We start from the raw sequence: 27,649 nt of genomic DNA on the forward strand, positions 1-27,649 counted from the left end.
GTTCTAGGCGCTACTGTCTGGAACCGCGCGACCGCTACGGTCGTAGGTTCGAATCCTGCCTCGGGCATGGATGTGTGTGCTGTCCTTAGGTTAGTTAGGTTTAAGTAGTTCTAAGTTCTAGGGGACTGATGACCTCAGCAGTTAAGTCCCACAGTGCTCAGAGCCATTTGAACCATTAATAAGCACAATAATTAATTGACAATTATTGTCAAGTTAAATGGTCAAAGCCGGCTGTTGTGGCCGTGCGGTTCTAGGCGCTAGTCTGGAACCGAGCGACCGCTACGGTCGCAGGTTCGAATCCTGCCTCGGGCATGGATGTGTGTCATGTCCTTAGGTTAGTTAGGTTTATTTAGTTCTAAGTTAAAGGCGACTGATGACCTGAGAAGTTAAGTCGCATAGTGCTCAGAGCCATTTGAACCATTTAAATCGTCAAAAAACAAATTTACAGTAAATTTAATGTTCTTATGTTTCAGTTTTCATGTAGACTAAATTTCTGTCTCCACTTGTAATTCTTCTAATTCTACTATCTATATTGAAATCCATTTCATCAAATAATAGGAAGCGTTTATTTTTCATATTGTCAAAATCTGTAACCTTTGTTATTAACAATTAGGCTCATAAATATTTATGTAATTAATTATTTCCCAAAAACACATTATAAAGTAATCTTGAAGTAGTTTCAACTAAGACAGTCAAATTGTTACTAACTTGGACTACGCCATGTTGTACAAGACACTCGAAGCTGGACTCGTAATATATAATGTAGTTTTGGCGCCAAGTTGGTGAGAGCTGCGTCGGACAGCGTAGGATAGCGTTAAGATGCTGTCAGAAGGTTCTTCGTAGCCATTGAGTTTGATACATGAGGTTCTCTGCTCAACTATCTTCTTTGTGTAACCCAATAAAGTTGCATAACGAGTATGTGAAAAGTTTTGCTTTAAAACGAGTCATAAGTATATAAATAAATGAACAAAATAGTTAAAACCAATTTGATGTTCCAGCGCCTTGTCATTTCAACAAGGACAAAATCTTCCAATAGGTTATATGGGAATAAAGGTGCCAGTTAAGATACTGAGACCGAATTTGCAATAGAAGTACCATCTAGCTGCTAATACTGTGATTCTGCTCTTACTAAATTATTTAAATGTTCCTTATACTTTTAAATAGCAAGTACAACGCAGTAATTTTTTCTTCGTTATATATGGACAATAAATAAGGAAACTCTTTGTACTACACGCCCATAAATGTCATTTTCTTCATGACTGCAGAAGACTGATAAGTGGAAGGAACATACGGATGGTTTACGTAAAGTACATATATTTGAAGACAATGTTATGCATAGAAAGGCCGTAATGGATGACTATGGGATGGGAAATGTAAGACTCAATCAACAAGTCCATAATCACGAACGTGTTGCCGGTGTAAACTTTTGGACTCGAAGAGAACTCTCGATTAGATAAATGTTCGATGAGATACGTGTAGGGCAATGTGGATAGAAAAATCATTCGCCCAAATTGCCTACAATGTTCTTCAAGCCAATCGCGAACAATTGTGGCCTGGTGACATGGCACATTGTCATCCATAAAAATTCCAACGTTGTTTGGGAGTAGGCGATATTTCCTCAGAATTATTAAGATCCTTGGGAGCGCCAACCATAATAAAATTGTTCCATACGATGAGCAACACAAAATATGAGACAGTGTAACTACCTTTAGACGTCTAGAAGCATGTAACTATTATGTTACCAAAAAAGCAGGTGCTGACTGGTCTGAATATTACATGGTTGCAAAATACTGATACGAACTGTTTCCAGAAGAAAGGTAAAATTTGTTGAACCGGACCTCGGGGAAAATCAGTTTGTAGAACCAACAAACGTCGCAATACTGACCCTACAATTTAACTTAGAAATTAGGTTATGAAATTCCAGTCTTCATTTAAAGTGTTCGTGGATTTAGAGAATGCTTTTCACTGGATTACACAGTTTGATATTTGTAATTTACAAGGAATAAATACAGAAAGCGATATTTACAAGGAATAAATACAGAAAGCAAAGGTTATTTACAATCTTTTACAGAATTAAGACTACAGCAGCTATAAGACTCGAAGACATGAGGCCGTGTAGTGATTTAGAAGCAAGTGACACATGATTGTAGCGCAGCCCCTGTGTTATTCAATCTGTACATTGAACAAGCAGTAATGGAAGCCGAGCAGAAGTTTCACAAGGAAATTAAAGTTCAGTGGGGAGAAACAAAAGCTTTAGGTTAGCCGACGACAGTGTAATAGTGTCAGAGGCCACAAATAACGTGGAAGAGCAATTCAACAAAGTGGACAGCATCTTGAAAAGCGACTACAAGATGGTATAAACTATTGTAAGACAACGGTAGTGGAATGTTCCCCTTGAGAATTAGATTATGAAATGAGACACGAACGATAGTGGGTGAGTTTTGCTGTCTGGGGAGCAAATTGACTGTCGATGGCCGAAGTATACTGGACATACTAGGGCTGCTCGGAATGTATGATTCGATCGGGCGACAAATGGAAGTCACAGTGAAAATTGGCCGAACCTTTGCACGGATTCCGTCGATCGCGTCACGTCATTTCTTTTCGGTTTTGAGCGTACAGTGAGCATGAGAAAATGCAGTGTCTCCCGCCGGTTGTGAGGGCCTGGTGAGAGACTTCGCCTGACGACACTACAGGCACAATAAAAATGTTCTTGCAGGGTTTTCGACGGGAACAATGCAGCCTATAGTTCTCTCCCACTGTGTTTCGTGAACTGCTGGCTACGTAGACAACATTTTGGCACACACAACGAGTTGTAGAGCAGCGTAGAGAATTGGCACAAAGCACAGGCGGCTCGCTTCGTTTATTGGAGAATTGGTTCAGCGCTGTGACAAATGTCTAAGCCGGAGCGGCAACAATGTAGGAAGTAACTGGATGTTTAGCTAACTGTTGTAAATAAAACATTTCTCATTTTCACAGTGGTTCCCATTTCGCGATCAATGTGACCCTACTTTCAGAATAGCAATCGCACACTGCAGACTGATAATAGCAAGAAAAGCGTTTCTGGAAAAGAGAAATATTTTAGCATCGAAAATAAATTTAAGTGTCTGTAAGACTTTACTAGCGTGGAATGTAATCATGTACAGAAGTGAAACAAGGATAACCCACTCTTCAAACAAGAAGGGAATAGGAGTTTTGGAAATATGGTGCTACAAAAGAATGTTAAAGATAAAAGGGGTAGATTGATTATCTAATGAGCTGCTACAGAATCGAATTTGGGACAAGAGAAAATGTCAGGACAGGTTTACTAAAGGAAGAGGTTGGTTAACTGGACGCATCCTAAGACATCAAGGAATTGTCAACTTGCTTATGGAAGGAAATGTGGCTGGGGAAAGACGAAGGCTCATATATAGTAAACAGATTCAAATGAATGTACGTTGTAGTAGTTATTTGGAGATACAGAGACTTTCTCAGATAAGAGTGGAAAGATGCATTAGAGTGGTCTTCGTACTGAAAACCATGAAAACAACAGTGAGTATTCTGTATTATGTATGATAGCGAACGTAACAGTGATGACTGCAAAAAGACGGCTTGTTTGTTATGTTAATATAGCTGCCGCGCTTAATGGTTATATCTGAAGGAAAAATTGCAATAAATAAACGTCTTCACATAACCTTAGTTAATTCGAGAAAGAGAAGACTTTTGGAGCTTCAGATACATATGTATTTTCTTTCAATCCCGGCTTATAACACAAACTCTTCGTCTTGCCGGGGAAATATGAAAAATAGATACATTATTCACTTCAGGGATTAGAACTGTCATCCTACGTGTACTACCCCTCTACCATGTGCTAGCTATCTCAACTCAATAGTATTTAGTCGTATGCCACCAGAAGAAATTAATTTTATTTTCAAAACCCTTCCTCACTGGCCTGTTTACTTAAACAAGAAAATATATCTGAGTATTCCGTGATAAACCTGCGATGAACGCCAAGATGAAATGTAGATATACAGGATAATTCGATAATAATGTTACAAACTTTCAGGTACGATACAAGAGAGTAGCTGTATTAGTTTGAGGTAAGGGAGCCTGGTCCGGAAACGAACGGGTCAAAATTTACAAGCGAAAATCGTTGTGCTACCTCTAACTGTGGACCTCTTCTACTGCAGATTCTTTGCTTTTCACATTTTGAGAGGTGATGGTAGAGACCAAAACAAGAAGAAAATGTCGGGTGAACATGGGCGCTTGGGTGCATACCTGAAGAGCTATGAACACTTGTTCATCTTTGTTACTGTGAACCACACCTCTTCTACTGAACAAGGGCTCACAGCTCTTTATGCATGCATTTTATAGTCCATTTTTACGCGACAATTTGTTTCCTCTTTTTGTCTATACTACCTCTTCCCAAAATGAAGAACGCACAGAGCTAGCAGTAGAAGAGGTCCCCTATCAGAGATATCAGTGCCATCATCGCTTATAGCTTTTGACTCGGTCGTTTCCGGAACGGAGTCCCTTACCTCCAGTTGATGCATTTGCTCCTCTTCGTCGTCCCTGCTAGTTTGTACCATTACCAAGGAATCAGCCTTGTTTGCGAACTGAGAGGAAGGACTGAAAAGCTACTACTAACAACGCTCGTTAATTAAATTCATTAACTCGTTCATCACAACTAAGACAGTGGAAGAGATATATTAGTTATGGCAGTGACCAGTTCTATCCCATTTATTCTTCCACTAGTTTTGATTCTCTTGTTTTGAACATTCTAAGCAGGAGTGAATGAGTGTCAAGTGATCCTACAGTTGATTAGGATAGCTTGTTGAACACTCACTAGACAACGGAAAAATGTAGCGAATAGTCTCCCGTATAACATCAGTATATTACATCTAAGCACTGCATCACTGGTTCTCAGTTTGGGCTTTTTCATTTCTCGACGGGCCGCAGGAAAATAAAAAGTGCGACAGGGAGCGTCGGAGACAGACGTTCTGTTTTTGCTTGGTTGACTGTTCTCTTACTACTAAAAGACAATATTGTAACATGAATGTAATTTCCCAATTATTGGCGCGACAATACATGGCATTCTGAAGCCATTACCATTGATGAAAACGATGTTTCGATTTTCTGTGAGTTTAATAATGACACTTTAAAAACGAACGTTTTAAAACACATTTAATTACAAAATACTATTAAATACAATGTAATAAGAGCTAACAAAAACAGCAGGGATATGTCAATTCCGAGAATTTCGGAGCCGCGCATAAGTTGTCGTACGTTGTACCTGTATTCGGCACAGAACGGTGAAAATATGTGCCGTGTACTCAGTGACATCACCATGGTATTTTGGAAGCATATTTTCTCAAAATGGCTGAGAGGAGGAAGTATGACGAAATTTCGATTGGATATTTGAAATACGGTTTGAGCCCCCCGCTCAGAAATGGAAAACTATGTTTGTGCCTCATTTGTGAAAACATACTTTCAGATGAACTTACACAAAGGCTTCCGTAATAATTGATAACCTTGATAACTGCTTATTTTTCCAGATGTACTTATCAAATGATATATAAATAACTCCCAACGGTAACGACCGGCCGCCGTGTCATCCTCAGATCATAGGCGCCACTGGATGCGGATATGGAGGGGCATGCGGTCAGCACACCGCTCTTCCGGCCGTATGTCAGTTTCCGAGACCGGAGCCGCTACTTCTCAATCAAGTAGCTCCTCAGTTTGCCTCACAAGGGCTGAGTGCACCCCGCTTGCCAACAGCGCTCGGCAGACCGGATGGTCACCTATCCAAGCGCTAGCCCAGCCCGACAGCGCATAGCTTCGGTGATCTGACGGGAACCGGTGTTACCACTGCGGCAAGGCCAGTCGCCAAATGATATATACTTGTAGCAAAATTGTCAAACACAAAAATGCTTAACACAACATCCAGTTAACGCATTACGATCATCAGTAATTTCATACTTTTTTCTCTTAATAGAAGGTAAAACCTGTTTAAAGAGAAAATATGTCATCTCAGTTTCTTTTACTTTATCATGCAAGGTTTAACATGGACTCTCTTAGGAATGAAAAAAATATTCCTGCCCCCAAAGGCACGTGTTAAGCGTTTCTCACTACAAAACGCTACGGTGAAAAAAATCATGAGATACCTGCTAATATCGTGTCAACCTACCCGGCGTACTGCAGCAGCTCGACGCAGCATGGAATCAACAAGTCGTTGGAAGTCCCGTCCAGTAATACTGAGCCACGCTGCCTCTATATCCGCCCATAATCACGAAAGTCTTGCCGGTGCAAACTTTTGGACTCGAAGAGAACTCTCGATTAGACAAATGTTCGATGAGATTCGTGTAGGGCAATGTGGATAGAAAAATCATTCGCCCAAATTGTCCACAACGTTCTTCAAGCCAATCGCGAACAATTGTGGCCTGGTGACATGGCACATTGTCATCCATAAAAATTCCAACGTTGTTTGGGAACAAATGGTCTCAAAGGAGCCGAATATAACCATTACCAGTCAATGATCGGTCGAATCTGACCATAGGACCCAGTCCATTCCGAGTAAACACCGCCCACACGATTATGGAGCCACCTCCACTTTGCAAAGTGCCTTGTTGAGAGCTTGTGTCCATGGCTTCGTGTGTCTACGCCACACTGCAACCCTATCATAAGGTCTTACCTACTGTAAATGGCCTTTTAATGTCCAACCGATGTCGTCACGAGTCCAGGAGATGTGCTGCAGGTGACGTCGTGCTGTTGCCAAAGGCACTCGCATCGGTCATCTGCTGCCATAGCTCATCAACACCAAATTTCGCCGCACTGCTCTAACGGATAAGTTCGTCGTCCGTCTGACATTGATTTCTGCGGTTACTTCACTCCGTGTTGCTTGTCTGTTAGCACCGACAATTCTACGCAAACGCCACTGCTCTCTGTCGTTAAGTGAGGCCATATTCTACTGCACAGGCCATAATGAGGGGTAATGCCTGAAACGTGGTGTTACCGGCACACTCTTGACTAGGCTGTTCCAGCTCGTCGGCTCCGTTGTGAGCCGCAGAGTGCTCCGTGCTCCAAGGAGCCGTGTCGCTCGCTGTGGCCATTCAAGTGGGCCGGCACGTGGCACGGCTGGCTGAGGCAGGCGGCAAGGCAAGCGTTTTGATGTGTCAGCTGCGTCTTACAAGATCGACAACCTCATACTCTTAGCTGCTAAGACGTGGTGACATGCTACACCAGGAAATACTATGTTCAGGAAATAAATAAGCAACAACTCTTTTACAAGAAATTGCCTACTAAATTTATTGGGCCTCTGTAGCTTGATGTTTTCTTTTCATTACAAGATCGTAAACATCAGGCGTGAAAGTGTTCGCTGGGTTAATGCGGAGAATGGCCTTCATTGTTGCATCCTGAAGAAACGATTGTTCCTTACTTTTTACTCTTTTCATTGCTGAGAAAAGCTGATCAGAACAATACGTAGAACCAAACATGCACATGATCTGAGCGGCATTGTTGTGATGCTTGGGAAATGTTTTTTACTGTAATGAACAATACCGTCGTGACAAATCCAACGTGTTGCAGTACCTCTCTTTCAACAAAGTTGAATTTTGCAAATCAATAATCTCCAATTGAAGTGACGGTGACAGGTCATCGGGGGAAACTGAAAAAGGAGTGCTGAACACCTTAAGTTCCTTTTCCAAACTAATGAGGTCTCGGAATCGTGTTTCAAACGACATGATGAGCTGTTTTAAGTTTGCTTGGTAATCGCCAAAAGTAGTACCTTCAGGTAGTTTTAAAGAAGCAAGGCGACTGAAGAACGTTAAACGTCCATTACCGACTCAGCCAACGAACTGTACTGTGGTAAGGTACATCCCCATACTCCGCTTCCATATATTTCAGGAATCCTTTGAATTGGCCATGATTCATACCGTGACGCCACGCAAAATTCACACACTTCGCGACATCTTTCATTACGCCACCTAGCTCTACTGTATCAGCACACAGTGCCTCTTGGTGAATAAAACAATGAAGAGTAAAAATGTCTTTCACGAATTCATCCCTGAGTTTATTTTTCAAACGAGAAGCAAAACCTTGGTGACATCCGATCATTTGTGGTGCACCGTCAGTCGCTACAGAATGGAGCTTATCCCACGGCAAATTCGTGTTTTTCACTGATTCACAAACAGCTTCAAAAATGTCACGTCCTGTTACGGTGTAATCGCGTGGTACCACATCCAAGAGTTCTTCAGTTACTTGCAGCTCTACGTCGACACCACGCACAAAGACTGCAAGCTGAGCACAGCCCGATATGCTACAAAGCTCTCCGCCTTTTTGCTAGCTGTCTCTAAATCCGCTGCCATGTCCAGGATTCGACGAGACATTGTTTGCTTCGACAGGCAAACACCTTCAATTGCCTGCTCCTCCCTTGGAAACAAACATTCTGCAACTGCTACCGTGCACGATTTTAGGAGTGTTCCCACCGAAAACTGCTTGCCACTCGTCGCAATGATGTGAGCGAACCTGTAGCTTGCTCGAATTGCAGATTCAGTAATGTTTTCTCCTCTCTCATTCACCTGAAAATTATAAACGCATTACAGAACACGAACTATGTTGCGTGTTTTGATACCCTCCGTATTACGAAACCGTTTTTAACCTTACGTCTCCTGGTATGTCGTTCTTAAGCCTGGCTACCAGTTCTCTGCGTGCAACGCCTTCTACCTGATCGTAGTGTGCTGCGTGAAGAGGTGTATAACGTCGTTGTATATTGTACCTCTTCGCAGAATTAAATACTTTATGACATACAAGACACCCTCAATGAATAGAAAGGTATCCTCCAATAGAGGTACAGGGCTCCCGCGGCTAGTCATAGCTGTCATTGAACACGGATTTTTGCGTCATTTGCGGCTGTATGCGGCCAGGGGGCAGTGAGTTCGCTTTCCCCCTCCACGCGGGCTCCGACCTGCCGCAGTGAGCGTTCCGGAGCGCTCCGGCTCCCTGGAGCTCGGTTGGAACAGCCTGCTCTTGACAGTGTGCATCTCAGAATATTAAATTCCCTAACGATTTCCGAAATGAAATGTCCCATGGGTCTAACTCCAATTACCATTCCAAGTTCAGTGACCGTTAATTCACGATGTGCGTCCATAATCACATACGAAACGATTCCACATGAATCACCTGAGCGAAAATGACATCTCCACCAATTCACCGCCCTTTTATACTTTATACAAACATTACTGCCGCCATTTTTATATGTGCATATCGCTATCACACGACATTTGTCACCTCAGTGTGTAGTTTTAAGACGGGTAGGAAGTCAAACTGGCCGACTTGGAGCAGGAGAGGCATCACAGGAGATTTTAATTTCCAGTGTCGATACTTTTACAAATAAATTCATCAAACTTTGTCAGCATCACCAGGAAGGATTCAGGATTCACAGCAATTGCAGTGGAAGTTCGAAAACATAGCAAAATAATTATTTTTTTACGTTCGAAATTTAATCATTCTTTTCACTTACTAATGGCTGCATTTGTTGCTATACGTACACTTTTCTTCATAAGTTAGAGAGATTCTTCGATGAATTTTTCACAGCATGCATACCATACACACAGATCTATGAAACTCTAGAATTTATTTAATTTATGGAAAACCGAATGAACTGTTGTATTTTAAACTTCATGTTTAGAAAAACCACATATTTTATAGTTAATTACCTCAATTTTTACCACAGTTTTTAATAGATTTGGGAAATTCTAGAGTTTCATTCACCATTAAGTATGATTTGTAGGTTGTGCAAAATTCATCGAATACTCTCTCTTACTTATGAAGAAAAGTGTACCTACAGCAACAAATGCTGCCATTAGTAAGTGAAAAAAATGAATAAATTTCAAATGTAAATAAAAATTTTTTCGTATATTTTCGAACTTCCACTGCTAAGAGTGTGAATTCTGAATCCTTCGTGGCCATGCTGATAAAATTTTATGAATTTATTTGTAAAAGTATAGACAATGGAAATTAAAATGTTCAGTGGTGCCACTCCTGCTCCAAGTCGGCGCGTTTGACGTCCTACCCCCCTTAATACAAGGTAAGTTATGACTGTATTTAAATTAGAAATGCTTGGGAACAGTGTGAGGGCGAAGGGGACAGGGGCTCCACTGCGCCTTTCCAAGGCAGTAAAGGGGCGCCGAGTTAAAAACAGTCGCGGCTCGACAGACATGCGAACAGGGTGAGCGCCGTGGTCACCTGTGTGGGCGGCGAGTCCGGGCGGTACCAGACGGTGGTGTAGGCGGCGGGCGAGGGCTCGGGCGTGGGCTGGTCGACGATGTAGCAGGTGGTGGCGCCGGGCGCAGGCAGCGGCGGCAGCGAGCGCGACAGCTCCAGCAGGTCGTGCGCCGCCGCCGTCTCCTCGGCGCTGCGCATCCGGAAGATGGGGATCCCCCCATCGTGCGTCAGCACCTCCTGGTGGCGGAGCGGCGGCCCGGACTCGCAGCCGCCCGCGTTCTCCTCGGGGCTGCCCGGCATGAACTCGTGCAGGTAGCCTGCGCAAACCGCACACGGCCATTAGTAAACGCTACTGTCCTGCAAGCGTCCGCTTACCTTACAAGAGAACCAAAATGTCGACATTAGTCATTTGAAATGTTAAAATTATTAAAGTATTTCATGATATTATATTTTCAGTAATACTAACCATTTCTAAGAGATAATTTTCATTTTCCAATTACGACATTTGAAGAAATAAAATTAGCAGTGATGAAAGTGCAAGACGCCACTGGACCGCGGCTAATTATAAGCAGTGCGTCTCTGATTCAAACTTGATCAACTCTTTTGACGTGTAAGTTGCTCACTCCCTCACCCTGACTCAGGTTTGAAGGGAAACACCGTGCACCATGGAAACAATTTTGAAATAAACAGTCCTAACAAATGAGTCGAGATTGTGATCAATGCGGAAATCAGTGGTAATAAAGGGGATTATAGGATTAATCTGCCTACTGAATTTAAAGACAGATTTGTTTTGACCGTAATTTATTGTTATAAAAATTCAACAAAAAGAAAATGGTACAGCATCTTCCCCAATACGATAGAGATAAAAGAAAATTGGAACACAAAATCCTTTCAACAAATTCAAATAAGTACAACAGCTGAAGGTCAAAATCTGCAGGTAGGATAGAGAAAAGGGATCTGCTAATTAATCCTCGATCCAACGACATAAATCTAATATGCGATTCTGCATTGGACATCAAAACTGCATACACCTGCCTTGGGACAATGGAAATCACTTGCAGAAACTCAGACTGCCTGAATCATGTGTGAGCTACCGAACACACAGAGTTAAAAAATGTGTGTGAAATATTACGGGACTTAGCTGCTAAGGTCATCAGTCCGTAAGCTTACACGCTACTTAACCTAAATTATCCTAAGGACAAACACACACACCCATGCTCAATGGAGGACTCGAACATCCGCCGAGACCAGCCGCACAGTCCGTGACTGCAGCGCCCGAGACCGCTCGGCTAATCCCGCGCGGCAACACACAGAGTAATTTCAAAACAACGTCCCGTAAATTTTAAAAAGAAACCCGCCTACAACCTTCACGCCACTCTCATTGCCATTCGTCTTGGCAGCGTTATCTTACCACATTTATTTGTCACTAGAAAGTGGACAGCGTTAACCGACCGGTGAGCAAATGCCACAGCCGAAATCTCTAAAGCAAAGACCGCCTACCAGATCTCTTAACCGCGGGCACTCAAGTCGAAATCTAAATTTCTGAAGTCGAAATCAATGTCTCCCACGCCGAATCCGAAACCTATCTTTCTCCAAAACCACTCACCTCGGAGTTCCTCATAGAGAAGTCTCCAAAATCACTTGTCTCTCAATCATATGTTTGTATTTTGTACTTCCAGTGGGATACCACGTAACAGAACTTGTCGTGTCTCCTCCGAAAAGTTTATGTCACTACTAGCCAATCTCTTACTTTTTCAAGTTAATCAAAGTTCCAACAATTCGGTGGAAAATCCCCGCTGTCGAGAAAGGTACAGCCTAGTCCAGTGTGAGCAAAATCTGTGTCTGCTTTTCCTGGAAAATGGCGCCCAATCTCCCACCGTGTCTATTTTCTTTAAGCGCCATCCAGTCGCCATGTGTAGCGCTCTATTCTTCAGTAATTATACCAACAAACTCCGGGGCCCAACGACAGAAAGTCGCGCGCTGGATTTTTCCGAAGCGTATCCAACGTTCCACAAGTTCTGCACTCACACAGACCCGGCGAGAAGTTACCTACCATTGCAACCGCACTCTACTCTTCTACAACCAGCGTCCGGTTTGCGGGCAGCAAGCACCGTGGAAGGCAATTTTGGTTGGATGGGACACTGCGTAAAGAAACACAAAGGTCTCACCCAGCTCCAGCTACTCTACGTTGCTATAGGCTGTTTTGTGCAGCCCGTTCCCCAGCTAGTCTCCAGTTTCTCCGGGAAAGCCACCCTACTACTTAGAGACAACAGACCTACAGGATTGGGCTCTCCAGGCGGCAGGAAAACAGCCTGACAGCCAAGTATTTGGCGACCCTAAGATAAACAAGTGTGCATGTGTCGCTAAACAATCTTTTTAAGACAAAGGGCTCGTCTATATGACTAGTCACCATGATTTCTCTTTAAGTAATGTTAAGTTTGTCTGAGAGAGGGCGCTGTGTATATATTGCATTGTCTCAACACATGTAAGCATTAAGTTAACAATGAGAGACAGATAATTCCTTAAATCATTACCAGCCAAGGGCGAGGACAAATCTTGAACTGCAGTGTTACAAATCTTCTGGCTCGTTTATCTTGTGAACAGTGAGTAAATGATGTGTACATATTATTACGTTATGATGAGTGAAGAAAGATCTGCCAAAGGTGTGGTGAACCTAGTTTGTTTGTGAAAAGTGACTGATAAAATCCCTCAATGCCTGAGACATCACTTCTTTATTTAGTTACTGATTTGTGTAACCTAATCAGATTAGGGTGTTCAGATCCTCTCTTACTTGTGACTAGGAACTATACACATCAAAAACTGTTTCAAAACTTTCTCATTTCCTGTGCCTCCTTGTGACAAAATTATGAGTATCCGCAAAATTATAGTAAGGACAGATAAAACTGCTAACACAATAATAATAGTAATAAACAGTAACACCAACTTACATGAAGAATAGCAGTAATACTGATCACTTTTATCACTTTCAAGCCGTAATTAAATCATCGCAGACAGAGGAGATTATGTCAGAGGAAAACATTCGGATATCACTGATAGTCGCTGTTAAGAAAGAGAAAGCAGACTGTCTCAGGAGAGCACTCTAGACTCTGTGACAACGGGCAGGGTGGAGAGGGTAGTGACTAGAGCGAATTGAAATAAAGAGTTCTTTTGATAGGAAATGGACCGTTAAGTGTCCTTTTATGTTGTAATGGCCTGTAATTTGTCGGAGATTCTGAGGAAGATAGTTCTACGATCACATTGTCGATACGAAAAATTATTTTGAGGAAATGATTGTGTTGTTAGCTGATAGTGAGAGCATTTCGTTTTTCTGCTATGCAGTTCGTGTTGAAAATAAATGACTTCTACAAATTATCCGATTAACGGAAAGGAACTTGCCCGCTCCGCAGCCCGCATATCTTAAAGCAAATCGATGAAAAAACCTAGATATTCATCTGATTAACAACAAATGGAAAAATCCTTACCTTTTTAAGTAAAATCGGAAGCTGCTGGTTTCAAATTTTTATTAATAATGCTGTCTAGTTGGAAACCTGTTTTTGGAGACTTCGCAGTGTTACCAAGAGACCATACAAGCTGGCCCCTTAGAGAGAGAGTAAGATAATTCGTAACGATCCTCCTTCAACCTAAATCCGAAGGCAGCACAAACAGAGTGGACGGATCTGTCGTTATGGACATGCACGTGTAAACCTTTCAAGCGCAACTGAAGACAAAGTGTAAGAAAGTTAGGACGGATCCTCGGAAACCAAGACGAAGAGCCACTCAGCTCTTGTATTTACCAGCAACTGCGGGGGACATTCTACAAAAACTAATGTAGTAAGTCTATTACAAACTGCAAATGGAACGCTGGTAGCAATCTAACGACACCCTGAGTGCGATCATGAGCGTGTCAGCCATTTACAGTCATTATCTTGCGTTTACTATCGATAGAACACCCAAGTAAAAACGTAAAGTATTTACCATTTCCATTATTTGTTCATTATTACAGTTTCCAGCCATTCAAAAAAACATCGGAAGGAAGGAGAAAATTGTTGAACAGCTCCTGCAAAACCGATTGTAAAAGATGAACTGCCTTATTACCGTGGCCTGTATTATTAATTTTTACTTGTTGATCATATCTGAATGAAACACAATTTTCGTGCCATAAATGTTTCGCCTTTATTCTCTGCAAGGCATCTTCCGTGTCCTGGAATATGTACATATTTTTAGTACTTATTTTACATTTTGGAACAATGTATATATAGGTTATAAGCAGTTCTGGTGGTTGTTGTAGTTAGGCGGTCGACAAATAAAAATTAACAATCTACCGTAATATTTCACGCAGCTGAGGAAGACAGGATCACAAAAGTTGAAGATGATCTGTCTTCTTCATCTGTCTGAACGAACTGCCTTATTTTCCAAAATTGATCACCATACCTAAGCTTTAATGGGTAAATGAATGCCCAAATTCATCTCACTTTTAAATGCACCTGCTCATGAAATCTTTCAGCTGTACGTATTAACAGCACAAGTGATTGGTAAAACTGTATCGACAGTCCTAATGTAATGAACGCGCATCTAAATCTTCCTCGCAGATCTGTATAAGGGGTTGCCAGAAATAGCCTGAGGAGCTTGTAATCATATTGACAGGCAGGTTGTGATGAGAAATAATTGTTAAGGAAAAAATTCGGTATGTTCCACCATTTACGAATAAATTAGCACTAAAGTTAGTCAATCAGCGCGTTGCAATTTCAAGCATCCCACCAGAGACAGTGTCACCAAAAGTTCTCTTCGTTTGGTTTTCTAAAACAGAACAGGAGAACGATACAAAAACTAACATGGGGCTGTAGAAACCGAGCCAAAGGCTGCGCAGTTCCGTGTGATATCATCTACGCTATGAGAACAACTGATTGACACTAATTGTATATGGCTGAACCGCTTGGATTTACACGTAAAATGTCCTCAGTTGCTAATTTCAATTACCATTTACTCGGAAACGGCGCAACGAACCGATTTTTTTCTCATCAGTTACTTCTGAGCACAGCCTACATTGCAACACCCTCACAAGCTTTGCAGAATGTTTCTGACCAATACCTTTGTAAGTGTTCTGAGCCGTCACTAGTGGTAGTGGCTTTGTGTTGTTACAGAGTGGTATTAAATTTTAAGAACTTCCACTGACGACAAATTGTACATGTCCGCTTACTTCACCCATCGTGGAAGTCGTATACCTACTGGATGTATACAAAGCTATGGTTCATTGTGTCACTATATAATAAATATTTAGCAGCAAACTGTGTTCTCCTAAGTTTCCCAGAAGAAATAAATTAGTAAATCAGAACGGAAATCAGGGCAGAAAAATATTGATATTTCTCGCTGCAAGATGCTGTCAGGAATATGAACCTTTAGCTTAACATCCATTAGTTAATATAGTGGACACTGAACCCATGATTGTAACATTCGTGAGAGATCAGTTATTGGCAGACGTCTTGTAAACAAGGTGAACGTGAACTTCTTGTGTTTTACGGTGTGGCGTGTGCTTGCAATTAACGGTAACAGTAACAGGTAGGATCTATACTACGATTTAAGATGGCCATGTTCATACAATGGTGATGACACTGTCCCAAAAGTGCAATTCTTTAAGTTTCTGTTCACTGTATTAAAAGGGCATAAGTTTTATTTTTTTCAAAGACTACATTTGGACTAAGTTCATAAAAAAATCTCCTTCATCGAGTAACATCGAACAGTGTCTACTTTCAATGACAGAAAATTTGTTCAAAAAGTCATACTCGATATGATTAGCGTCATGACAGTCAATATTTGGAGCGCAAAATCCTGGCGTTTCATGGAAGTATAGTGTCTGGACAAGTATTCCATTACAAATAGCACTCTCCTGCCATTCGCGTTCCCGTTTGCGAACAGCGGCCGCAGAACAATGAAGTTTCCTTTTAATACCCACTCCACTGAGAAAGCCTGTCAACAAGCGAGAACTTATCGCACGGAGCGCCCCCTGCACCGGACTCGCTAGCCGCCCGGCCGCCAGCTGGCCGCTTTAGCGAGATCGACAGCTCGGAGTGCACAGTAAATCCGGGTGGAGCGAGGCAGCGCTCCGCCATTTGGTTCGGCTGCCGGCCGTCCTCTGTAGCGGCTCTTAAATCACCGTTTTCACATTTATCTCCCCACCGGAGTGCTAGGCTATAAATCAGCCGGTCCAAACTTCATCTCGGATCTGATTTATAAATTAACTGTGCAGAGCGAAATACATTATCGATACACGAAACGCACCGGTGGCAGGACGTTGTATAGACATGTACCAGCATAAAGTGAAAATCTAAAGCAGATACAGTCGATCCATTGCTATCGATTAAAGTGGCAAAGCCGACTACGGACAATTTGATTCGGTACTCTGCACAACAGTATTAACGCAGTTCCTATTCAATATGGTATGCTTAAGTTGACTCAGTTATTTTATAGTAGTCCGTCCCGGTAGCTGAGTGGTCAGCGCGACAGAATTTCAAGCCAAGGAGCCCGGGTTCAATTCTCGTCTGGGTTGGAGATTTCCTCCGCTTAGGGACCGGGTGTTGTGTTGTCCTAATGATCATCATCTCATCCTCATCGACACGCAAGTCACCGAAGTGGCGTCAACACAAAAGACTCGCACCAAGCGAACGGTCTACCTGACGGGAGGCCCTAGCCACACGACATTTCTTAGTGTCTGTCCTCTTAATTGAATCTGATGACGATATTTTCCAAACGCCTCATTAGAAAGAGTGGTCATAAAAAACCTGTGGTTATTTTACTACAATCACAGCGTGCACAATAGCTATTCCCATAATCCTATCTGGTATTAAAGCAGTTCGCCGCCGTCGAGAACCACTCATTGCCATATTAAGACGGGCTGTTCGTGTTCTCTAGCTTTTGATGCTCGTTGACGACTTTAACTTTCGAATACTTCGCAGTATGCTGCGTCAATTGAAACAGTAAAGTACAAAAATGTCCCAAAACACCTGCGGATCACTTTATATAACACCATGTTTTTCTCCTGACATACACAGAACTGCTATGAAAATGCAGTGAGATGCAAAATACATTAAGAATTTTACAGTATTCACTACCAAGTGGTGAGACGAATAGATATATTGGACACGTTTTTATACCTGCACGCAGCCGAGAGGAACATCAGAGAGATCAGCTCCAGTCTGTTGGCTTTCCGTGGTCAAGTAAACCAGCATGACAGGAAACCATACGTTGGGTGTTAACGTTCAGAAAGCTGCGAGTGAAAATCTGATTTTTCAAACGATCGTATCTCTGGTTCTAATGATTACAGAGGTAACGTGTCTAGTGTTACGGATAGCTCTTATGGGATGGCCATATTGTAGCTGTCTTACAGTACAGGGTCAAAATTGAAACATTAATCACTTCCCACAACCCAGACAAATTAAGCAAATGCGCTGGTACTTTTTCATTAGGTGTGATCTAGAATGGGCTTTAGACGGCTTTTAATAGTACGACATTTCATGAGCGGTTTCTGAGAGACCCACAAGACCCATGATTTTGGGTACCAAAATTACCAGATGTGGAGATGGCAATTCCATAATTTCACTTCGTGACAAATTCTCGAAATGTTCAGGATGTTTTCTTAAGATTCTCTTCTCGAGAAAGAGATCTTTTTCAATACCATTATCCGTTACAGGCCTCCAGACGTTCAAAGTTACAGTACTTATGCACAACATCGAAAAAATACACTATGTGATCAAAAGTATCCGGGCACACCGAAAACACACGGTTTTCCTATTAGGTCTATTGTGCTACCACCTATTGCCAGGCACTCCATATCAGCGAGCACAGTAGTCATTAAACATAGTGAGAGAGCAGAATGGGGCGCTCCGCGGAACTCACGGACTACGAACGTTGTCAGGTGATTGGGTGCGTTTGTGTCTATACGCGAGATTTCCACACTCCTAAACATCCCTATGTCTACTGTTTCCGATGTGATAGTGAAGCGGAAACGTGAAGGAACACGTACAGCACAAAAGCGTACAGGCCGACCTTCTGTTGGTTGACAGAGACCGCCGACAGTTGAAGAGAGTCGTAATGTGTAATAGGCAGACATCTATCCAGACCATCACACAAGAATTCCGAAGTGCATCACGATAAACTGCAAGTACTATGACAGCATTCGGACAGTCCGAGGGCAAACGGCAAAGCCAAACAGTGGGAAAGACCCATATTTCCTCCGCCCAAGGATTCCAGTTCTATTCACGCAAGTTCAGATGAGATCATGATGACTTCTCCTTCGACTGCAGGGGCCCTCTGCTTGTAGAGCTCCTCCAGCGTGAAACCTAATCACTGTGCAGTCCTATGAAGCCACTCTGTGTAAACTGCGACGGGCCATAACGTCAAAATGCCCAGGAATCCTATTGAACGGAATCATTCTGCAGCACGATGACTCACGCTTCCACACTGTCAATCAGACGAAGATTACACTTCAACAGTTTGGGTGGGAAATACTGCCAACATCCTCTGTACAGGGCGGATCTTCCACCGGGTGATTTTTCACATCTTTGGCGACCTGAAGAAAGACATACTTGGACGTCGGACTAGGGAGTACGAAAGTGGATGCGGTTGTGGGTCCGTCATCTCCGACAGCTATCTACGAAGTAGGAAAAGATCGTCTCGTCTCCCAATGGGATAAATGTCTTAACGCGTATGGTGTTTACTTTTGAGTGGAACCATTCCACTGTCGCATTGTGACGAGAGTTCGGTTTTCATTTGATTGCCCCTTGTAACATTTTAGTGATTGTTATGGTAATCACAGCGTCAAGAAACCTCGTCTGCACATTTTGAAGTAACGGAAAAAACTTCTGTATCACATTTTTGCTGCGTTACCAATGAAAAACTTTATTAAGCCTTTTTCCAATCTCTGTTCCTGAGCTTTTTAATTTTAATGTCAGGAAAATTTTTGTGGAACAACTTACGCAAAATAATTGCTGAGCTCTGAAATATTACTCTATCACTGCTTGTATCCAAAGGAAACTTGCACTCTACATCAGGTACTGTGGCAGCTTCAATAATTGTAGGACGCATATTGCAATCAGTCAAGCGTCTATCTGACGGGCATGTCGGCTTTCTGTAGTATGCAATAGGCTTTCAGGGACACAGGAGGATAGCTTGATGATTCATGAAGTATCTTTCACCAGTTTTCGTATGAGAACGATATACTTGCTCCGTTGACACGCGAGAAGTGGACAGAGGCTGAAGGATGACGAAGCGCGGACAGAGAGCGAGACGGCGAGATATCCTCGCACGCGGAGAGACGTGACAGGGCAATCCGCGGGGGTGGCAGCGGCAGCGGCAGCGGGGGCGTGAGGCATGCCTCCCCTGCGGGCCGTAACCTCGCATTAAACTCGCGAGCGCCGCCAACTCGCCCGCATATTTCGGGCGCCCCAAGGCCGCCCTCGCCTCATTCCTCACCCGCGGCGCGTCCGTTCGGAGATGGCGCCATCTCGCATCCCTGTGGTACAAGGAACGCGTGGAGAGAGCGATTCAGCATTTGCCTATCTCCCTCAAGCAGGAGCTTTCCTTTTCCGCTGGTTTCTGGCTACATAGTGCACTTCATACGTTAAATGCCTATTAAGGCCTGAACATTAAATGAGAAATATAGGTGCATTTGAACCCTTAATACCTTCAAAGTTTCTTACTGCAACGGCACTTCATATCAACATTATCGTATTTCGTATCCTTATGTACTGTACTCAGCGACAAAAGCTAGTATTCGACTCATTATTTATTTCGAATTTAAAACCTACATATTGTAAGAAATGTAAGTCTTTGAGAGCTCTGTATGGTCTATTTTCAAATGTAATTTTCTTAGTTACATGGCTATCAATTTTCTTAAGAATCCAAGCTTATGGTGAACGGTAAGTACCGCTTCCTTAAAATATGTAACAAACAGAAAACGCAGAAAGTGAAACGGGAAAAGATCTGTCAGCTGAGTGTTCAAAAATGCAAAGAACAAATATGAAAATAAGTAAGACAAGAGTAGCAATAGCAGAAAATCTTTCGGAAGACAATACTACTTCCATGTGAAGTAAGAAATTTATGTAAGAGAAAACTTCCACGACCGTTATCACTTAGGTAAAGTCATTCAAGTCACGTGATCACATTCTCAATGCGTATAGTTCTCGTAAATTTCGGACACTAATGTCGGGCATTGTGCTCACTGCAGAATGAGAAAAGCGTCACTCCTTACACAATGTGATCAAAAGTACCCGGACGACTCCAACAATATACGTTTCTCATATTACGTGCATTGTGTTTCCACCTACGGCTAGGTACTCCATATCAGCGACCGCAGTAGTCATTAGACATCGTGAGAGAGCAGTATGGGGCACTCCGCAGAACTCACGGACTTCGAACGTGAAGTGGAAACGTGAAGGAATACGTACAGTACAAAAGCGTACAGGCTGACCCTCTGTGGACTGACAGAGACCACCGACAATTGAAGAGGGTCGTAACGTGTAATAGGCAGTCATCTATCCAGACCATCACACAAGAATTCCAAACTCCATCAGGATCCATTGCAAGTACTATGACAGTTAGGCGGGAGGCGAGAAAACTTGGATTTCATGGTCGAGCGGCTGCTCACAAGCCACACATAACACCAGTAAATACCAAACGACTCCTCACTTGGTGTAAGGAGTGTAAATATTGGACGACTGAACGGTTGAGAAACGTTGTGTGGAGTAACGAATCACGGTACACAGTGTGGATATCCGACGGCAGGGTGTGGGTATGGCGAATGCCCCTTGAACGTCATCTGCCAGCGTGTGTAGTGCCAACAGAAAAACTCGGAGGCGATGGTGTTATGGTATGGTCGTGTATTTCGTGGAGGGGACCCCTCCTTGTTTTGTGTGGCACTATCACAGCACAGGCCTACAGTGATGTTTTAAGCACCTTATTGCTTCCCACTGTTGTAGAGCAATTCGGGGATGGCGATTGCATATATCAACACAATCGAGCAGCTGTTCATAATGCACGGCCTGTGGCAGAGTGGTTACACGAAATAACATTTCTGTAATGGACTGGCCTGCACAGAGTCCTGACCTGAATACTATAGAACACATTTGGGATGTTCTGGAAGGCCGATTTTCGTGCCAGTCTTCATCTACCGACATCGATACCACTCCTCACTGCAACACTCCGTGAAGAATGGGCTGCCACTCCCCAAGAAACCTTCCAGCACCTTACTGAACGTATACCTGCGAGAATGGAAGCTGTCATCAAGGCTAAGGGTGGGCCAATACCATATTAAGTTACAGTGTTACTGATGGAGCGCGCCACGAACTAAGTCATTTTCAGGCAGGTGCCCGGATACTTTTGGTCACGTAGTATGTGCACTGGGCCCAGGAAATGACCTGGGGGGGGGGGCGTCTCTGCAGACATCATGAGACTCTGGCATAAAATGGGGGTGATACGCGATTACAAGAACTCAGCAAGAGAGTTCTCACAGCCTCTGTCATCTCAATTCTCCAACTTCATACCTACTACACGTGGTGCCCCTGTTAAGCCGAGCAACTCAGCGGAAGGTTGGGTAACCAACCCCAGCGGGAAACTGAGTCGGTGAGCAGATAGGAGTTGGAGGACAGTGGAAGGCAACGGGAAACCACCGCTGAACTATCCCAAGAAAATCCCATGGCTTCGCTCAGCTCAAAATGTTCCGGAGTTTCAAGTTCCCCGATCGGATTTCCGGGGCGAACCAGGTTGACAGGAGCTTCACGAAGAGTAAGATGGTGCAAAGAGAAGCACTGCATAGGAACATGGAATGTTAGATCCATTTATCAAGGAAAACTAGACATAGTGAAAAGAGAAATGGAGAAAATTAACATCGACATATTGGGAATAAGTGATATGAGGTGGACTGGCATGGGAGAATTTGCTTCGGATGGCCATATGGTGTATTATTCTGGGCACGATAACAACAGAAGTAATGGAGTAGCCTTCATAGTTAGTGATAACGTGAGAAAAGCTGTAATGGGATGCAAATATAAAAATGATAGAATGAAGTCCATCAGACTTCAAGGTCAGCCCCTCAACATCACAGTAATTCAAGTTTATGCACCAACAACCGATGCTGAAAAGGAAATTATTGACCAGTTCTATGGAGATTTACAAGAATTACTACTGTCAACACCAAAAAAAGATATAGTCTTCATAGTTGGAGATTGGAATGCAAAAGTGGGAAATCAAGCTGTAGAAGGTTATAACAGGGAAATATGGTCTTGGTACAACAAATGAAGCTGGACAGAGACTCCTAGAATTCTGCCAAGAAAATTCATTGATAATTACTAATACACTGTTTCAACTACCAAAACGACGCCTATATACCTGGACTTCGCCAGATGGCCAACACCGGAACCAAATTGATGACATACTTTGTAATCAGAGGTGGAAGAGCGCGGTTCAGTCAGCTACAACAAGACCTGGGGCTGACTGCGGATCAGATCATGAGCTCCTGCTTGCAAAATTTCGGCTGAAACTTCAGAATGTAGCAAAAAGTATCCCAACTTGCAGATATGACCTTCACTCTATACCCTCCGACTACGCAGTAGAGGTACAAAACAGATTTAATGTATTACAGCTGGAGAACAAAAGCTCGCAAGAGATGTGGACAGAAGTAGCTAATACTGTCAAGGAGGCCGCAGAGAAACACATTCCCAAGAAAAGGAACAGTAAGAAGGCTAGATGGCTATCAGTTGAGGCACTGCAAGTTGCAGAAGAACGAAGGAAAGCAAAAATCAAGGGAGATAGATCAGCTATGTATGTATTAAATAAAGATTTTCAGAAATTAGCTAGAAGAGATAAAAATATACTCTTTAATGAACAGTGCAAGGAAGTTGAAGATAGTAACGGAATGGGGAGGACAAGAGATCTTTATAAGAAAATTAGAGAAATTAAAGGAAAATTACAGGCAAAAATTGGAATGATAAAAGGTAGAAATGGGAAAGATCTGAGTGAAGCAGAGGATGTTAAGGAAAGATGGGCAGAGTATGTAGAAGACCTATACAAGAAAGAACTGCATAATGACAGGGCTCCTACTGTTGATGTTAATGTTAATTTAGAACTAGAGCCAGATATTTTAGAGAGCGAAATCCAGTGGGCCCTTGAAAATATGGCTGATAACACAACTAGTGGACATGATGAAATGTCAGCAGAATTGTTTTAAGTCACTGGAAAGGATGCAGTGAAAGTGCTGCACTTGTGGGGCGGGGGGCTAAATTCATCGAACTGATATTCAACACACATTAATTTAGTATTACTCCTGGCATGCTAGAAATGTTTTAGGTTATTTGCTTGATTTTTAAAGTATTGCGCAACATTTATGACGTCAGAGCTAGTTGCAGCGGACTGGCTGGCACACAATGGAAAAACTGATGTGAATTTACTATGGCGTGAGTAGGCTGCTTCCCTACACACTCAATATGTCAAAAAATATGGATCACGCAGCAGTGGCCAGAAGACTGGAAAAGATCAGTATTCATCCCCATTCCAAAGAAGAGAAGTTCTAAAGAATGCTCAGATTACCGAACAATCGCACTTATTTCACATGCTAGCAAAGCTATGTTGAAAATATTACAAAATAGACTTCGCCAATATCTAGCTCGAGAGCTACCAGAAGAACAAGCTGGATTTAGGAAAGGAAGAGGAACTAGAGATCAAATTGATAACATTCGGTGGATTATGGAAAAAGCGAGAGAATTCCAGAAAGATGTGTACCTCTGCTTTATTGACTACGCCAAAGCCTTTGACTGCGTCGATCACAACAAATTATGGAACGTACTGAAAAACACGGGTGTACCAGATCACCTCATTCATCTGATACGGAGTTTATACCTTGACCAAGAAGCCATGGTGAGAACTATGTATGGAACAACGAAATGGATAAAGATTCAGAAAGGGGTCCGGCAAGGCTGCATACTATCACCGTACTTATTCAATCTGTATGCAGAACATGTTATGAGGAATGCGAGGCTAGATGAAGGAGAAACAGGAATTAAAATAGCTGGAATAAATGTAAACAACCTCAGGTACGCGGATGATACGATCCTGTTGGCAGAAAGTGAAGAAGAATTGAGAACACTCTTACTGAAGGTGAAAGACGAAAGTGAAAAGGCCGGTCTTATGCTGAATGTGAAGAAAACGAAAATTATGGCAACTACACCTACCAATTCGTGGGATATAGCAGGAGAAACCATGGAGGTAGTGACCACATTCAGTTATCTCGGTTCCCAGATCTCTGCTGATGGCAACTGCAGCCATGAAATCCGGAGACGCCTGTTGCTCGGTAGACAGGCGATGTCAAACCTTGACAAGGTTATAAGGTCCAGAGATATAACACTAGCAACAAAGATCCGTATTGTGAGGGCTATGGTCTTTCCAGTTGTGATGTATAGATGTGAGACCTGGACCATCAGAAAGGCTGAACGGCGAAGAATTGACTCCTTCGAATTGTGGTGTTGGAGGAAACTTCTGAGAGTTCCATGGACTGCAAAGAGAACCAACAGATGAATATTGGAGCAAATAAAACCAGATTTCTCCCCGGTATCTCTAGTATTTGGAAATTGATTACTGTATATGAGGTAACAACATAACTTATTGAATTGTTGAAGCTTCATTGCAGACAGTAAGTATTATTGTGCTCACAGATCTGCTAGTGCAGCGAAACCCACAGCGCATTAGCTTTCCAGACGAGAAAGTTAGCCTGACCGGGATAGAAACCACGCAGTGGATTAACGACCGTGGGTTCGTACACTGACCAGCCTCACTTTGGTTTTTAGGCAGTTTCCCACTCTCCTTTGGACGAATTTCGTCTCAGAAAATACGATATGCAGGCAGTTTACGTACGATATCCGATAGAATATAGTCTACAAAATCCAAAGACAGGTAGCCCACTCGGATTTCCTGTCTTAGGTTATTTTGACTACTGTGATATTAAGAAGGACATTCGATCACAAACTTGAAATAACAGAACAAAATCATCCCATTAAAAAAAAAAAAGTTAACCCGGTAACAAAGGCGAAGGAATAGAAAGAAATGCTGTTATTGTGATCACAGCTCCGTCATTTTACACTATAGGACCCGGACACTTCTTTCTCTCACTGAAGACTAAGACATACTCTTCACGAATGAGTTGTAACGTTGAAAGAAAATCATCAACAAACTTCGGAATTCGGTACATTTATAACTCAAATTTCTAACTTACATTATTCATTATGCAGAGGACACTTTATCAGAGATGCTTCAAAACGTGTAACATGGATGAAACCAATCTTTGGATCTGGTTCCCATTGGAGAATAAACTGTAAATTATTGTTTCACCAAGTTAATGATTTACATGGGCAGAAGCTAGATGTTTGTCGTTTTTACACAACATCATCAAAGAGTTCAGAATGTACTACGTATGTAAGTAATACTGTGCATGGTAGCGAGAAGGAGGAGAGAGGAGATTATAATATAAAAACATCTAGTCGAGTGACCATATTGTGAGCAGTTTTTGTTAACTGCAAATGCAATATTAATTATTACCCAGTGAATTTAAGTCTTCACAAGACTCCGCAGCCGAGGTCGCTAACGCACGCCTGTGCGTAAGTGGCTCGGGTGCAGCATTAGGCGGGGAAGAGGAGGAGAAGTGGTGGTGTAAGGTTTCCGATCACTGGTCTTGGCGCCAATGTCACTGTATAAGTACCAAACCCATCCACAGTGTCTCCTGAAGCGAGAGCATGTGACACTGTTGATGATGGTCTGTCCGTCGCTTGGGGGGCGTTAAGCTCGCCGGCCCCTTTGGTGCTACGCGAGAGGAACTGGCTATGTGCCAGCACCGGGTTCCACTCTCTCCCTTCCTTTCATCCGTAACGACACAAGTCCAACGTTACACTGTACAAGCAATCCTTACATTCATCCACACAATACAGGTAAACAACTGACACTTCATAACACATCGGAAGAAGGTGACGGTAAATCACCTCCACCAGGATCTGGTCATGAGCGATGGTGCAGGATTCCTGCAATTCCTCCTCCCATCCACTCGCTCCATCACCCCTCCTCGGGCCAGTACGTTATGTGTGGTTTATCCATGGAAGAGTCACGTACTGATCAAAACTGAGGATTAAGGGGATCATACAATTGGGCGTTTTGCCATGAAACTGACTTCCGAAGGAATGTCGGCCGTACAGAAGCAATACAAAAGCCGCTCGAAATGAATTTGGCTGGGTAATAAACGCCAACTCAAGTCTCGCTTTATCTTTTTCGGTCTGTCCGCCCCCGGTAGGTGAGTAGTCAGCGCGACAGCGGGTTCGATTCCCAGCTGGGTCGGAGATTTTCTCCGCTCAGGGACTGGGTGTTGTGTTGTCCTAATCATCATCATTTCATCCCCACCGCCGCACAAGTCGCCGAAGTGGCGTCAAATCGAAAGACTTGCACCAGGCAAACGGTCTACCCGTCGGGAGGCCCTAGTCACACGAAATTTTTTATTTTTTCGGTTTTATTCTCTTCCCGTTCTTTTCAGCTTTATACTCACCCCCACCTCCAACCTTTCTCGGTCTCTCATTCTCTCTCCAGTTTCTGGATTTTTGTGTTCTCAGAGAAGGACATATCAACGAATTATAACTAAAACTATTCTGAGTAAAATCAGTAACTTCGTCAAGGACCGTGTTTACAGAAAGCTTACGCAAAACTAAGTATTCGTCCCTTCCGAGTCACATTTGTATCCAGTTGCAGAAGCCAAGAGTAATGTAGCGGGAAAATGATTTACTGTTTGTTTGCATGTCGCCGTAGCCAAAGCTATCCAGATTCTGGACAAAAATCGCCTTTTATGAAATACGGCCAAGCCCGGAGTTGACCTGCTTTCGGCCGTACGTCCGGGAGGCAAGGCCGCTGAAGTCCGCGTCCACGTGCCCGGCTCGTGCGCTGTGCTGCGCAGCGCGTCGCGGCGTTTCCTCAGATCGTTCATGAGAGTAAAATATTTTTGGTAACGGGGCGGCAGGGAGGCGTGCTCGCAGGAATTATTCAGGAGGCCCGGCCCGGCCTGGTCGGGCGGCGGCGGCAGTCGTCGCTGCCGGGATTTATGGCCGGCGCTCGGGGCCAGATTCATCTCGCGCTGTGCCGTGCCGCGCTGCTCGCTGCCAACGCGGGCGGCCCTTCCGCTGTCGCGCCGTTCCACTCGCCTCCATGCGTGCATTTTTTTCCCTTCTTCCTCTCTCCTTCCTTCTTGTTTAGCTCTCAGATTTAGTGCTTCTCCTTGCACGATCCCAGAGATTGCCGGCACTAAATGCCGCAGTGTCTCCTGCTGCCTCCTGCGAGGCTACAGTGAGCTGGGCCAAACCAAGGAGAAAAAGAAAAAGGAAGACGCATCAGTCCGCTGCTTTTAGGGCGTCGTGCCTTATCTACAGGCAATTGCGCTACC

The 27,649-nt window shown here is 43.2% G+C and overlaps 1 protein-coding gene across 1 annotated transcript in view; it reads right to left on the reverse strand.

Moving 5' to 3' along the window:
• LOC124714029 (transcriptional repressor scratch 2-like) overlaps positions 1-27,424 on the reverse strand; it is a 32,676-nt gene extending 5,252 nt beyond the window's left edge. The window contains exons 1-4 of the mRNA XM_047242991.1: positions 27,103-27,424; positions 19,411-19,569; positions 10,247-10,514; positions 7,980-7,986 (exon numbers count right to left, since the gene is read on the reverse strand). Of these exons, the coding sequence (XP_047098947.1) occupies positions 7,980-7,986; positions 10,247-10,514; positions 19,411-19,569; positions 27,103-27,424 (756 nt within the window). The remainder of the gene's footprint in view (positions 1-7,979; positions 7,987-10,246; positions 10,515-19,410; positions 19,570-27,102) is intronic.
• Between the last annotated feature and the right edge of the window lie 225 nt (positions 27,425-27,649).

Source organism: Schistocerca piceifrons, chromosome 1, assembly GCF_021461385.2.
Source record: "Schistocerca piceifrons isolate TAMUIC-IGC-003096 chromosome 1, iqSchPice1.1, whole genome shotgun sequence".
Taxonomy (NCBI): Eukaryota; Metazoa; Arthropoda; class Insecta; order Orthoptera; family Acrididae; genus Schistocerca; species Schistocerca piceifrons.